Source organism: Pristis pectinata, chromosome 5, assembly GCF_009764475.1.
Source record: "Pristis pectinata isolate sPriPec2 chromosome 5, sPriPec2.1.pri, whole genome shotgun sequence".
Lineage (NCBI taxonomy): Eukaryota > Metazoa > Chordata > Chondrichthyes > Rhinopristiformes > Pristidae > Pristis > Pristis pectinata.
The window spans coordinates 36,584,379-36,600,768 of record NC_067409.1 but is presented as its reverse complement, the minus strand read 5'-3'; the positions used below and the strand labels follow the sequence as shown (position 1 = coordinate 36,600,768).

The 16,390-nt window shown below is 42.3% G+C and overlaps 1 protein-coding gene across 4 annotated transcripts in view; it reads left to right on the top strand.

Moving 5' to 3' along the window:
* rundc3b (RUN domain containing 3b) overlaps positions 1 to 16,390 on the top strand; it is an 87,045-nt gene that overhangs the window by 56,699 nt on the left and 13,956 nt on the right. For all 4 annotated transcript variants that reach the window (XM_052015901.1, XM_052015904.1, XM_052015903.1 and 1 more), the window contains exons 6-8: positions 1,385 to 1,465; positions 3,779 to 3,947; positions 13,140 to 13,297. In XM_052015901.1, the coding sequence (XP_051871861.1) occupies positions 1,385 to 1,465; positions 3,779 to 3,947; positions 13,140 to 13,297 (408 nt within the window). The remainder of the gene's footprint in view (positions 1 to 1,384; positions 1,466 to 3,778; positions 3,948 to 13,139; positions 13,298 to 16,390) is intronic.

Below are 16,390 nucleotides of genomic sequence, written 5' to 3'. Positions count from 1 at the left end.
CAGCCATTATGAGCTGTAATTGCAGCTTTCCCTTGGGTCTCTAGGTTTTGTACTTCTCGATGTCTAGCCTAAAAAAAAGGATTTCAGCTCAGACTTGCCCCTCTTTGTGTATGTCAGACCTTTGATTTTCATAATCATAACTGAAGTACAGGTGGGAAAATGTTTTCAATGGAATTGCATATTTACAATGGTGTTACATTTTAGATGGAAAAATACAAATTCCAAGAATTTCCCACCATCTGTTCTCTCCTTTTAACTTCACTGTCTTTATTGTTCATTTATTGAATTTGCCTGAGTTATCCTAATATTGAAACATGAAATTCCATATGTAAGCCAACCAGTTCTTGAAACACAGCAGGGATTTGAGCATTGGTCCTCTTTGTTTGAGTAGTTGACATGTGTTTCTGAAGCTTTTTAAATCAACAGCTTTGATTATTTAGCATTTCCATAAGAAACCAAACATTTAGAGCATTGGTTGTTGACAAAAACAGAAAATACTGGAAGTACTTGGTAGGTTATGGAGCATTTGTGGAGAGAAAAACAGTATTGACATTGCAAGGAAAGTTAAATTCTGATAGGACATGTAAAGTAAATGCCAGGGACCTTTGGAGCATTGATGTACAGAGGGACCTTGAGGTACCAGTCCATAGCTCCCTGAAAGTGGCAACACAGGTGGATAGGGTGTTTGGGGAGGGGGGGGGGGGAAGCATTTGATATGCTTGCCTCTATAGGCCAAGGCATTGGGTATGAGTGGGGAATGCCATGTTGCAGTTGTACAAAACATTTAGTTAAACCACACTTGGAGTTTTGTGTACGGTTCTGGTTGCCACACCACAGGAAGGGTGTGGCAGCAATAGAGAGAATGAATCTCTCCTGCACTAGAATATTGACTGGACTGGTGAGCTGAGAGTTACAAGGAGAGATTGGGTAGGCTGGGTTTATTCTCACTGGAATCTAGGGGGCTGAGGGGTGACCTCTGAGGTTTACAAAATTAAGAGGGGCATATAGATAGTTAGAATCTTTTCTTCCCATGGCAGGGGAGTCTAAAACTAGAGGACACCAATTTAAGGTGAGAGGAGAGAAATTTAAATGACATCTGAAGGGAATGTTTGGTGGTTATCTGGAACAAGCTGTCAGAGTGGAGGCAAGTGGGTTGAAGGGCCTTTTTTCCATGCTGTTTGACTCTCTGGGGGACCTAAACCAAAGATGATTTTAAATGCAATATTTATATCACAGGTATCTCAGCATTCAGAAATAAATTCTTGATAATGACGGATAAGGCATATAAGAAGGAAACCCAAGAATGGATTATTGAGTAGTTCTACAAGTTGTGATATGTTAAATAACTGGATTGAAAATAATAAATAAATGATTTATCTTTCAGCTTCTGTTTAAAGGGTGAGAGTTTGGATGGCAATTGTCCTGCTGTCATTGACTATACCCCATATCTGAAGTTCACACAAAGGTAAATTCGTCTGAATTTTTTTGTAGTCTTTCCATCAAAGTGGTACAATGAAAAGTTGTGATGTTTAAAAACTTAAAACCTTGCTTTACAAAAATTTTTAGTCTCAGCTCATTCATACTTCATGCATATGCCTTGGGGGAATAATTAAAGGCTAACCCATATAAAGTAATACGCAAGACTTGCCTTCAGATTGTATGTTGTTGTTTCCTTGGTCGTGTGGAAATTGGTTCTGTGATATCTGATAAATCTCTGGAATTATCCTGCATGTAATTTATCTGGATGAATGGTAGGGCCAGAGATGCACAAAGCCACCTGTGTGGGAATTCCTACCTCTTAAGAGTTTCTGACCTAGATTGTGGCATGCAAGCTTAGATGAACTAATCTCCCATGTACTTGCTTCAATGGAGCCAGTAAGTGGGCTGTACTGTTTTATAAAATGCCCTTGTGTAATGTCCCTGATACCTGCCATCATTATATCGGGCTACAGATGTGCTGAATTTGATTCTGTCTAATTAACCTCAGCCCTAGTAACTGATGAGCAATTGGGGGATTCAGCTAAAACAAACCTATACTGTCACTAGATTTGCAAAACTAGTATATCTATCTTATTTGTGGCATCAACTATTTTTATGGGAACTAAGAAAAGAATAGGCCATTCAGCCATGGAGACTGTTGCACCAGAAGATTTGAAGAATGGATGTTTTGCATTGCAGGAAGGATAACTCTTTTCTCTGTGTGAACTTAAAAACAAAAGGCTTTATTAAACTGTGATTTATAGTTGGGCAGTTTAACTTTATACTTGGAGGATATGCTTTCAAGTGATTGGTTAATGTATGTATTTTGTCAACCTAAATCCATAGAAATTAAAGCTTTTGCTTTGCCATTGATTCCATTCCTTTGCCTGTAGGCATAGTAAGTCTGAATCAACACGTGCAAAACCTTGGACTCCTTGATTCTGATCTGAGCTTTAAACCCACAGATGTTGTTAGTACTCCATCAGTGTAGCTTTGCTTGTCTTTTTTCCACCTGAACTATTAACATCTTTCCCTAGGCATTTGGCATACTCAGAATTGATTACTTCTGGATTCTCTAGCTTTTATTTCTTAATCTGTTCTTCACAACCTCCTATATTCAACACTCAACTGTCAGCACCATATTCTGCCCTCACCCATGCTTGGTCAGCACTTGTCTTCCTTATCACTTATATGAGCTCTCATTTCCCCAGAACATTATATCTTGATGTCCTTCAGCTTCAAATCCCTGCATGGTCTTCACTGTCAGATTAATTCACTTGTACTATCTTCACCCTCCTTAATTCTCTAATTCTACTTCCACCAGTCTTTCTCCCACCCTCAGCATCCTATTACACGTTGGCCTATCATTGGCATCTTGGCTCTCCAGACTGGGTCCTACTATTCCCAGGAAATCACCTCCAACTTTACAGTTTCTTTCCTCCACAGAACAAATCTTTGTTGAGCAAGATTTCATTTCCTCTAATTCCTGCCTGCAAGCCTCTCACATTTCACCATTGAATGAAATTGCTGTTACATGGAAGTGCAAATGTTGGGAACATTAATCTACGTACAACTACATAGCAGCTACCTATGCAAATATGTATTTGATGCTGATTTAATTCCCACCCACTGCCATTGAAACTGGGACCTGACTTGGGTGGAAGCATTAGCATACCTAATCTGAGTTGCTTGGTGTCATTGCAACCCTAAACAGATTTTAACAGCCAGCAGAGTGGGTCATCTATTGCAGATGTATTGCTCAGTGACATCTGGAACAAGGGGCAAGTTAAAACCGTTCGCTGTAATTTGCCTTGGTGCTGATCGGCAGTCGGTTGACTCTGCTCACTTTAAACAAGCATCTAGCAGGCTGAATACAAACACTGGCCAGAGTTACCACAAAATTGATGATATCGGACTGGTTTGGCACTTGCCCAGCCCTTTGGCCTGCTTAAAAAATCTCACTTGGTTCAAACTCCCCATCCTTGCTGTTTTTTTTTGTACAGATTCAGTATTAATGGCCTTTCAGATCAAGTGATTTAAATAAAATAAAGTTCATGTTTCCTATTGACTGTAATGGAGTGACATGCCTCCTGGAGTGTGCCAACTATTTCAACTTGCTGCATATAGACTCGGAGCTTCTCTGCTAATGTGCTCTTCAATTTGATGTACAAATCAGACTGAAGACTCCAAGTTTACCATTTTTCCAACTTTCTGCCTCAGGAGGCTGATGGTTGCAGAATTAATTTATCTCTGCAGTTTCAGCAAAATCTAATTCATGAAATGTCATATTTTATCCAAGCTCTGAGAGTATTAGCAGTGATGAAGAGGAGTTACGGACTCTAGGAAGCAGCGGTAGTGAAGGCAGCACACCTGAGAACATTGGCCCACCATTCATTACTGATGAGCACAGCTGGTATAACAAATGCAAGCGAGTGGAGCAGAAATTCAGGCTGGCATTGGAACAGAAGGTAATTGTTATGGCTGACGTGGTAAACAGCAGTGTTCAATAGTAGGAGAAGACCAAAAACTTCTGCACTTAAGCTCTGCTGAAAGAGCATTGACCTGAAATGTTAACTCTGTTTCTCTTTCCACAGATGCTGCCTTATGCGCTGAGTATTTCCAGCATTACTGTTTTTATTTCACATTTGCAGCATCTGCAGTTTTGCTTTTCAATCATTCTCTATTTAATCATTCCCAGATGTAAAATGTTCCTATTTAGGGAAATAAGCATTTTCCTTGTCCAGTGATAGTATCAGAAGTTTAACACCAACCTACTAAATAGAGTTTTGACCCAAAACACCGACTTGCACCTTTTGCCTCCACAGATGCTGATTGACCTGCTGTGTTCTTCTAGCATCCAGATTCCAGCAGCTGTAGTCTCTTGTCTTCATTCTACATTGCATTTGGTCTATAATGTGCAAATCCACAGCATCCAGTGCAATAGAAAATTACTTTTCACTGGCTTCCAGGGTGTCATACATATAGAAAATAAAAGGGATGTGATTACACAATCTCCTTCATTTTCTTCAAATCACATTCCATCTTGCGTTCTGCATGTTTTCATAATCCTTGCTGACTCTGAACAGTGAGTCAACAAAGGCCTCGGCTTCATCCCCTTATGCCCCACCTCAGCTTTGAGCTTGACACAGTGCTTAGCTCCCATTCCTTTGCATTTGTTCTCATTGTTTCCTGCATAGACTACCCCTCCACCCCACCCACCATCTCTGTGAACAATCTCTGCAACAGTAAAACCTTTCTCTCAGAATTTGCTTTTTACCTGGAAGCCTTCTGGTCTCTCATTTCCTGAGTGAGGACTGGTTTGACACTGGCCATCTCAATTTTACTAGTCTCTACACCCTAATCTGCTCCAGTCTGACTGTTGCAACTCAAACATTGTCATTTGAGGTGCTGAGAAGGATAGTGCTCATGCTATCCTAATGGGGGCTAAACACTAACACTTTAAAGACATCTCATTCCTCTGAGCCATGACTCTACCTCTGGATATCAAGCCATCACTTCCCAGGCTTTCTCTGATTACATCTTCTCCGGATTTCTACTAATTCATATAATTCTTCAACCCAACATCTAACTCCATCCAAACGTCCACAAACAGAACTGCCCTAATAGACCTTATGGAACTTTTATCAACTGTTTCCACTTTCTTTTCTTTCCAGATTATCCTCATTGACATCTGCAACTCTTCTGACCCCCTCTCCTACTTTATTTCCTGGCATTTTCTTCCAACGGTTTGGATATCCAACCTGTTCACACCTCCATTCCCAATGAACAGTGGCACAACCAGTCCCCATTATAAAAAGCATGTTGGTTTTTTTTTCCAGCACTTTTAAAAGTTGAAGATGCTTCACTGGATTGTTATAAACATACTTTGACACAAAAGGGAGCTAGGCAAAGCTATTCAAAGAGTTGGCCTGTAAGGAGCAATACACACAATGCTTGAGGAACTCAGCAGGTCAGGCAGCATCTATGGAGGGGAATGGACTGTCAACATTTCAGGTCGAGACCCTTTATCAGGACTGGAAAGAAAGGGGGAGAAGCCAGTATAAAAGGGTGGGGGGAGGGGGTGGAGCGAGAGCTGGTGGGTGATGGGTGAATCCAAATGAGGGGGTAAGATGGACAGGTGGGGTGGGGGGAGGAGTGGGAATGATGAAAGAAGCTGGTAGGTGATAGGTGAATATGACAAAAGGCTGAAGAAGAAGGAATCTGATAGGAGAGGACTGTGGACCGTAGAATTAAGGGAAAGAAGTGAAGAGGGGAACTGGAAGGTGGAACATGTGGGTGATGGGCAGATGGAGAGAGTTGGGGGGGTGAAGTAGAGTGAAGATGATGACTTCAATTGATCCAATGTTTATTTGGAGGAAGTTTCTGTCCTATTGAAGTGTCCTATTGCATTGGTCACAATAGAGCTTCTTACTTAAAAGCAAATTATTTAATTTTTCTTCATATTAAGGGAAATTTCAAAATTGTTTTTACTCCCCACCCTGATATTTTTATTTTTTTCCTCTCCCCCCCCCCCCCCCCCCCCCGCACTGAGTTCAGTCAATCTGAATGCTGGAGGTTAGCTCATCATTAAATCTGTAGCAGCACTTTTGCCAGGTTGTAGCCTCCGCAGAAATCTCCTGGTTAGTCATTTGAACAGTTGTTCAATGAAATGTGACAGTAGGAGATGACTTTCCACACAGCCACTTCTGATGTGTCTGTCTTACTCCTCCTCCCACCACCACAGTAGACAGGGCCCTTAACTGAGTCATCCTGTTCCTTGCATTCTGTTCTGGGGTTTCTTTTCCACTTGTCCTCTTCCACCTAGAAGCCTAAAAGCAAGTCTGCAGATTCCAGCTCAAACTTGTTTTCTAGGTAAATCGCTTTACACCAACTGCCCCCCTCCCCCCACCCCCGGTTTCATAGAGTCAGCACAGAAAGTGGACCTTTGGCCCACTTTGTCCATGCCAACTATCAAGCAGCTACCTATATTAATCCCATTTACCAGCATTTGCTCTGCAGCCAACTGTGCCTTGGCAATTCAAGTGTTTGTCTGGATGCTTCCTAAATGTTATGAGAATACTTGCCTCCACCACCTTCTTGGGCAGTGTGTTCCAGACTGCATCCTACCTCTGGGTGAAATACCTCTTCTCCAGATCCCCTTTAAATCTCTTATTCCTCACCTTAAACCATGGGGGAATAGTTTGTTATCTGCTTTATCCATGCCTCTCATAATTTTATTCACCTCAAGTACCCCTCGTCATCCTCTGCTCCGGGGAAGACACAGTCTGTCCAGTCTCTCTGCATGGTTGAAACATTCCATCCCAGGCAACATCCTTGTGAATCTCCTCTGCACCCTCTCCAGTAAAATCACATTCTTCCATAGTGTGACGACCAGAACTGCACACAATATTCCAGCTGTAGCCTAACCAATGTTTTGTAAGGTTGTGCTGAGACCTCCCTGCACTAATATTCTGTGCTCCGGTTGTAAATGATGAGCATCCCATATGCCTTCACCACTCTATCTACCTACCTCTGCTGTGACATTCAAGGATCTTTTGAACTTGTACACCAAGGACCTTTTGTTCCTCAGTACACCTTAACAAGTCATCCAAAGCTAATGTGAAGCTTTGCTTCAGTCAGCTGAGCCTAGCTTCACCCCGATTCAGCTTGTCTTCAAGCTTCCCTGTTTGACTTGATTTTTATTCAAGCGTTAGAATTCCTGATTTGGAAAAAAACATTGGCATTTCCTAGAGCTCATTAATGATTGTGGGTTAGAGGGGAGGGTATGATTCAGCTCTTAAGGGTTTTCTTTCTCCTACAGCTCAGTGTTAGCACTGCTCAGGCACATTTGATGAGACAGCTTAGGCTGAAATCTGAAATGAACTCTGAGGGCTTGGGTGTTTGGGCAGGTGGTGGTCTCGTGGAGTCATAGAATTCTACAGCTCAAAAACAGGCCTTTCAGCCCACCATGTCCATGTTGACCTTTGTGCCCATTTACACTAATCCCACTTGCCCACATTAGGTCTATGCCTTGCCTATTTATATGCCTGTCTAAATGTCTCAAATAGTGAACCATAGAACACTACAGCACAGAAAACAGACCATTTGGCCCTTCTAGTCTGTGCCAAAACATTATTCTGCTAGTCCCATTTACCTGCACCCAGTCCATAACCCTCCAGACCTCTCCCGTCCATGTATCTATCCAATTTATTCTTAAAACTTAAGAGTGAGCCTGCATTTACTATATCAGATGGCAGCCGTTCCACACTCCCACCACTCTTTGAGTGAAGTAGTTCCCCCTAATGTTCCCCCTAAACCTTTCACTCTAAAGCCATGTCATCTCATACTTATCTCTCCTAATCTAGGTGGAAAGAGCCTACTCGCATTAACTCTGTCTATACCCCTCATAATTTTGCAAACCTCTATCAAATCTCCCCTCATTCTTCTATGCTGCAAGGAATGAAGTCCTAACCTGTTCAATCTTTCCCGTAACTCAATTCCTGAAGACCCGGTGACATTCTAGTAAATCTTCTCTGCACTTTTTCAATCTTACTGATATTTATAGTTGTGTGCAGTTCTGGTCACCTAATACTCCTCCAAATTTGGCCTCACCAATGTCTTGTACAACCTCACCGTAACATCCCAACTCCTATACTCAATACTTTAATTTATGAATGCCAGGATGCCAAAAGCCGCCTTTACAACCCTGTCTACCTATGATGCTACTTTCAGGGAATTATGTATCAGAACTCCCAGATCCCTTTGTTCCTCCGCACTCCTCAGTGCCCTACCATTTACTGTGTATGTCCTACCTTGATTTGTCCTTCCAAAATGCAACACCTCACACTTGTCTGCATTAAATTCTATCTGCCATTTTCTGGCCCATTTTTCCAGTTGGTTCAGATCCCTCTGCAAGCTTTGAAAGCCTTCCTTGCTGTCCACTATGCCTCCAATCTTAGTGTCATCAGCAAACTTACTGATCCAATTTACCACATTATCATCTAGACCATTGATATAGACAACAAACAACAATGGTCCCAGCACAGATCCCTGAGGCACACCGCTAGTCACAGGCCTCCAGTATGAGAAACAATCATTCACTACCACTCTGTCTTCTCCCACACAGCCAATTTCGAATCCAGTTTACAACCTTTCCATGGATACCTAGTGTCTGAACCTTCTGAACTAACCTCCCATGTGGGACCTTGTCAAAGGCCTTAAAGTCCATGTAGACAACATCCACAGCCTTTCCTTCATCTACTTTCTTGGTAACCTCCTCAAAAAAAAAACTCTACAAGATTCGTTAAACATGATCTACCATGCACAAAGCCATGCTGACTATCCTTAATCAGCCCTTGGCCGTCCAAATACTTATATCCGATCTCTCAGAACACCTTCCAATAATTTACCTACTACTGATGTCAGGCTCACTGGCCTGTGATTACCTGGTTTACTTTTAGAGCCCTTTTTTTTAAGCAACAGAACAACATGAGCTACCCTCCAGTCCTCCGGCACTGCACCTGTGGCTAAGGACATTTTAAATATATCTGCCAGGGTCCCTGCAATTTCTACACTAGTCTCTCTCAATGTACGAGGAAATATCTTGTCAGGCCCAGGGGATTTATCGACCTTTATTCACTGTAAGGCAGCAAGCACCTCCTCCTCTTTAATCTCTATATGTTCCATGACACTACTGCTTGTTTCCCTTCCATATCCACTATGCCAGTTTCCTGAGTAAATACTGATGCAAAAAAACTGTTTAAGATCTCCCCCATCTCTTGAGGCTTCACACATAGATGACCACTCTGATCTTCAAGGGGACCAGTTTTGTCCCCTACTATCCTTTTAATATACTTGTAGAAACCCTTCGGGTTTACCTTCACATTATCTGCCAAAGCAACCTTCTACCTTCCTGACTTCCTTTTTTAGTATTCTCTTACATTTTCTATATTCTTCAAGTACCTCATTTGTTCCTAGTTGCCTATACCTGCTATACACCTCTCTCTTTTTCTTAACCAGGTCGCCAATATCCCTTAAACCAAGGTTCCCTATGCTTGTTAACTTTGCCTTTAATCCTTGCGGGAACATGCAAACTCTGCACTCTCAAAATATCACCTTTTGAAGGCCTTCCACTTACTGAATACATCCTTGCCAGAAAACAACTTGTCCCAATCCACTCTTCCTAGATCCTTTCTCATTTCCACAAAATTGACCTTTCTCCAATTTAGAACCTCAACTCGGACCAGATCTATCCTTATCCATAATTAACTTGAAACTAATGACATAATGGTCACTGCACCCAAAATGTTCACCTACACATACTTCTGTCACCTGACCTGTCTGGTTCCCTAATATGAGATCAAGTATTGCATTCTCTCTCGTTGGTACCTCTATATATAGATTTAGAAAACTTCCCTGAACACATTTGACAAATTCCAAGCCATCCAGCCCTTTTCACAGTATGGGAGTCCCAGTCAATATGTGGAAAGTTAAAATCCTCTACTATTACAACTTTCTGTTTCTTACATCGGTCTGCTATCTCACTACAGATTTGTTCCTCCAAATCTGACAATTGGGCGGTCTATAATACAACCCCATTAGTGTGGCCATACCTTTCCTGTTCCTCAGCTCCACCCATATGGCCTCTGTAGATGAGCCCTCTGGGCTGTCCTATCTACGCACAGCTGTGATATTTTCCCTGACTAGTAATGCCACTCCTCCCCCTTTCATCCCTCCCCCTCTATCACATCTGAAACAACAGAACCCTGGAACATTAAGCTGCCAGTCCTGTCCTTCCTGCAACCAAGTCCCACTAATAGCAATAATGTTGCAATCCCACGTGCCAATCCACACCCTAAGCTCATCTGCCTTACCTACAGTACTCCTTGCATTGAAATAGATGCACCTGAGAACATTTCTATCACATACAAACCTTTGATTTCTGTCCATACCTGCAGTCCTCGCATGACCTTTTTTCCTCCTCCACCTCACTATCTGCTCTAACACTCTGGTTCCCCTCCCCCTGCAAATCTAGTTTAAACCCCCCTGGAGCAGTACTAGCAAACCTACCCGCAAGTATGTTAGTCCCCCTCCAGTTCAGGTGCAAACCGTCCCGTCAGAACAGGTCCCACCTTCTCTGGAACAAAGCCCAATTGTCCAGAAACATGAAGCCCTCCCTCCTGCACCATCTCCTTAGCCACGTATTTAGCTGCATGATCCTCCTAATTCTAGCCTCACTAGCACGTGGCATGGGTAGCAATCCAGAGATTGCAACTTTGGAGGTTCTGTCCTTCGACTTTGCACCTAATTCTCTAGACTCTTTTTGCAGGACCTCCTCCTTCCTATCCACGTCATTGGTCCCTACATGGACCACGACATCTGGCTGCTCACCCTCCCTCCTGAGAATATTGAGAACTCTATCTTAGATATTGCGGACCCTGGCACCAGGGAGGCAACAGACCATCCAGGATTCTCAATCTCTCCCACAGAACCTCCTATCTGTCTCCCTAACTGTCGAATCCCCTATCACTACTGCTCTCTTCTTTTCCCTCCTTCCTTTCTGAGCTGAGGGTCCCGTCTCGGTGCCAGAGACATGACCACTACAACTTGTCCCTGGTAGGTCGTCCCCACCAACAGTATCCAAAATGGTATCCTTGATGGGAACGGCCACAGGGGTGCTCTGCTCTCTCTGTCTCTACCCCGTCCCTTTCCTAACAGTCACCCAGCTACCTGCCTCCTGACTTTTAGGGGTGACTATCTCCTTGAAACTCCTGTCTATTTCTGCCTCTGCCTCACGAATGATCCAAAGTTCATCCAGCTCCTGCTCCAGTTCCCTAAATCGGTTTGTCAGGAGCTGCAGCTGGATGCACCTTTTATAGGTGTAGTCATCAGGGGCAAGTGTGCTGTCCCTGACTTCCCACATACTGCATATGGGGCACATGACTGCCCTAACTGCTGCCTTCATTACCTACTCCTAAGTTAATTAAATTAAAGGAATTTACTGGCCTTTCCTCTCTGGGAGCAAGCTCGTCCTCAGCCTCTGCTCGCCAAAGCCTCAGAGCTCCACTTCTACCCTGAGCCACTCACACTGGCTGCTCCTTCAGTTACCCCTCCTCATGTTTGTCTGTGCCAATTATCTCAAGTACTCACTCCCTCTAATCAACCAATCAACACTGTTTTAAATACTCAACCCCTACCTGTTAGAGACCTGTTGCTCCAACGGCTCCTGGGCCGATTGCATCTGATTCCACCACTTGGGCAGCGTGTTCCAGATATCAACCACCCTATGTGTACACTAAAAAAAAAACCCTTTCCTCTCAAGTCCCATTTAATGCTCCTTCCTTTCAAATGGTTTATACTGCTATATGCTTTTGTTTTTGATGCTCTTACAATGGGGGGAAAAAGATTCTACCTCCCCTGTACATGCCTCTTATGATTTTTATACACCTCTATCAACTTGCCTGTCAGTCTATCCAGTCTTTCCCCATAACTAAAGTCCCCCAAACCAGGTAACATCCTGGTGCATCTCCTCTGCACTCTCTCCAGCACAATCACATCCTTCCAATAGTGTGGCGACCAGAACTGCACACAATACTCCGTGCAATTAAACCACTGTTTTGTAAATTTGCAATGTAATATCCTGACTTTATATTCTATGCCCTGACATATGAAGGCAAGCATGCCATGTCTGATTCACCTGTGTCTCCCCTTTAGTATTTTCATAGAATTTCATTTCCTGTTTGTGAAAATATCAGCCCCATTTACTCTTTCCATTGATCCTACCCAATCAGCCACTGTTTCATGGTGAATGAAAAAAGAACAAGACTTGTTCCATACGTAAGGTTCCTGAGATTTCCACATTAATTTGGGGAAAGCATTTTCCATTCTAGCCACCTGTTGCCCCTAGTTTTTGATGACTAAATATTTCAAATTAGAACTTGTACCAGTTTTCAGGACCATTTTCTGCCACTATAGAAGGATTCTTTGACCAGAGCAAATCAGTGTCTCTTCTGAAATTCAAATAATACTCAAGCTTGCCACTCTTTTCATGTGGAGATTGCAAATCTCCCAGTAGGTTCTTGTATACTTACACACATACATATTGGTATTTAAGTCAAATATTTGTGAGGGAGAATAATATTACAATTCCTAGTTACTTGTGACTTGGAGATATTTTATACTTTTGAAATAAACATATACCAACACAGGTGTCGTACAGTCTCCCACTGCTTTTAATATGTGGTAAAAATGCAGTGCTGTGGTTATTTCACTGATATTTTCTATGAAAATATCATTTGAAAACTAATAATTCCATTATATTTAACTTTAGACAAACTTTTTCAGTAGTGGGGGAATTTATAGCAAAATTATCCTTCTGAAGAAATTAGCTTCCAAATTTATATACACTTGCAACTGCTTGGCTCTTACAAATTGGTTTCCATTATTGATGGAGGATGAAGATTAGGTTTGTTGCATCATTAAGAAATTGCAATTGCTGTGCCAGCTTTTTTGGTGGAATTTGGTATGATTCCTCCAGCAGCTTTGAGTAATAAGTGGGTTGTCTTAACTTACTATTTGATCAGTTTAATCTGATGCTGTGAGTGGGATATTTGCAATATTTTAAAAAGTGTCTTAATTTGCCTTTGTTTACTTTTTTCTAGGGCTATCTGGAAGAGTTGGTACGTTTGCGAGAAGCTCAACTTGCAGAGTCAGTAGCTCAAAACAAAATTGTCTTGCAGCAAATGGAGGAGACAGACCTGAACCACAAACTGGAGAAAGAGCAACTGGAGTTCATCATCCTTGAACTGCAGGATCAGCTGTAAGCATCTTAATTGTGCACCAGTGAAGCCCTATTTAGTAAGCTGAACATATTGAGGCACTATAAATGTTGCAGCATTTATCAAATCTTAGAAGGCAATGCATAGAAAAGATGAAGCAAATTACTAGAACTGGGAATGGAGTTATAATTAGAACTGTAGTCAGCAGATCGAGCTGTGGAGAGAAACAATTAACAAATAATGTTGAAAAACGCTATGATGCTGGAGGAACTCAACAGGTCAGGCAGCATCTGTGGAGAAAAGCAGGCGGTCAACATTTTGGGTCAGGACCCTTCTCCAGGACTGAAGATAGGAAAAGGGGAAGCCCAATATATAGGAGGGAAAAGCAGAGCAGTGATAAGTGGACAAAAGAGGGGAGGTGGGGTGGACACAAAGTGGTGATAGGTAGATGCAGGTAAGAGATAGTGATGGGCAGGTGCTGGGGACGAGGGGAGAGCAGATCCACCAGGGGATGGGTCAAAAGTAAGGAGGAAAAAAACAGAAAAAAGAGACTAGGAAAGGGAAGAAAAGAAGAGGCGTGGTTGGGGGTGGGTGTGGGGATTACTTAAATTGGGAGAATTTAATGTTTATGCCATTAGGCTGCAAGGTTCTGAGATGGAAAATGAGGTGCTGTTTGTGCTTGGAATTCTCCTAGCAGTGGAGGAGGCAGAAGACTGACATATCAGTGATCGTGTGGGAGGGGGAGGTGAAGTGACTGGCAATGGGGAGATGCAGATCACAGTTATGTTTGGAGCATAGGTGTTCTGCGAAATGGTCAGTCTGCATTTGGTCTCACCAATGTAGAGGAGGCCACATGTGGAGTACCGAATGCAGTACCTGAAGGGTCCTGATCTGAAACGTTGACCGCCTGCTTTTCTCCATGGATGCTGCCTGGCCTGCTGAGTTCCTCCAGCATCATCGTGTTTTTCATTTAGATTCCAGCATCTGCAGTCCTTTGATTCTCTAAGAAATAAGGTTGATCTTTCATCAGAACTGTTCCAAAATGTTAACTCCATAGATGCACCTATGGCATATAGCCAGCATTATTTGGGTTTTCTTCCTTCCAGTTTCCAGCAATCAGAATTGGTTTATTATTGTCACTTGTACCAAGGTGCAGTGAAAAAGTTGTCTTGCATATGTTCATGCAGATCACTACATTACACAGTGCATTGAGGTAGTACAGAGTAAAACAATATAGAATACAGAATGCAGAATAAAGTGTTACAGCTACAGAGGAAGTGCAGTACAGGTAAACAATAAGGTGCAAGGTCATAACAAGATAGATTGTGAAGTCAAGTCCATCTTAACGTACTATGGGAACCATTCAATAGTCTTATAGCAACGGGATAAAAGCTCTCCTTGAGCCTGGTGGTACATGCTTTCAGGCTTATCTTCTGCCTGATGTAAACAGTGAAAGGCAGGCTTATGATTGATCTGGAAGTACTTGAAGAAAAGAATATACTTCCAAATTGATTGGAGGAAGGAGAAACTGTAGAATAATTTATAATCTAATTAAATTATGTAGTAGGGAGGGGAATATTGTGGAGGTGGGGGAGGATGTTGGTCACAGAGTGTAGGTTGTTTTCTTTGACAGATTAATTTAGATGTGCTGAATGGTCTTGGTTGGAGCTTGTGATCTTATTTAAATAGAACACCTTTGAATGTATATACCCCTGTGAGTTCCTGGCCTCTAATAGAGAAATATTCACTATGTATAAAATACACATGAAAGACAGAGCTCCAGGTGGAATGTTGTTTATTTGAGCTTCTTGGACGGCACATGCATGAACGAATGTTATGTCATGCAGCAATGACACACTTATTTTCACTTATTACATTGCTTTCCCTTTATTTTGGGGGGGGGGGGGCGTGAGAGTGAAAGTAGCTGAACAACATTTATACAAGTAATTAACTATTTCAAATTTTCTTTGATATACGAAACTGAACTGCTTGGGATGATCTTGGAGACTCAGCAAATGTTGATTTTTAACATCTGTCTCTGGAGAATCCCTGCTGTTTATGTTCTGTGTCAACTCTTCAACAATTGTAGCACTTGCCTCAGGAGTATATTCAAACTCTTGGTCTTCCTCACTACACTCCTTGGTACCACAAACCTTTGAACCTCTTGCCTACTCTTTGTGATATCACTCTTGGAACTGTTTTATCCAGACAATCCAATATTCTCATCTCTGACTTATTTGCTGGTGTCAGCACACAAACCTTGTGTATTCTTTATAATGTGCATCAGTGTTTCCTTTGGTTGACCCAGTCTTGAATGTGTCTATGTCAGTATTTATGTGGGAGTGTATCTGTAGTGGAGTGCAGAAAGTTGATGATTTACTTTAAGATCTGATTTGTTTGCATGACTTCCTTGGTCTCACTGCACATACTTATTCCTCAGCTCCTTTGAGGCTGGATGATAAAGAGATGTGAAGCAATGTTTGATCGTATTTTACTTAACAAGCTATTTTAAGTTGGAATTACTAAAATTTCTGGCCATTTTATGGGAAAAATCTCTTTTGGGATGACCATGGATCGGAGTTTTTCCAAAGTGTTCTGTGTGGTGTGTAACCCCACAAAGTTTACCTCTATCCATTTTGAATGACTGTGCACATCTTTCTCACAATATCTGTGTGGGTTTACTGGAATGGCCTTGTGGGCCACTTGCGCATTTGGAATGGTGCTCTCGGTGACTGAGATTGTTGGTCTTGATAGACTGTTAAGCTGTTGGCTGGCTGTTCACTTGCTGGCAACCTCTTCCACATTCATGTCTATGCTGGGCCAATATACAGGGCTGTGAGCTAAGGATTTTGGGTTTATGAGCAATGGCCAGGAAAACCCTATAAAACTAGAGGGCATGCATTCAAGGTGAGAGGGGTAAGTTCAAAGGAGACGTGTGGGGCAAGTTGTATTTTTACACTGAGAGTGGTGGATGCACCTGGAATGCACTGCCAGGGGTGGTAGTGGAGGCAAATTCGATAGAGGCATTTAAGAGGCTCTTAGACAGGCACATGAATGTGCAAAGAATGGAGGAATATGAACATTGTGTGGCAGAAGGAATTGGTTTAGCTAGGGGAGACCAGGGACTGCAGATG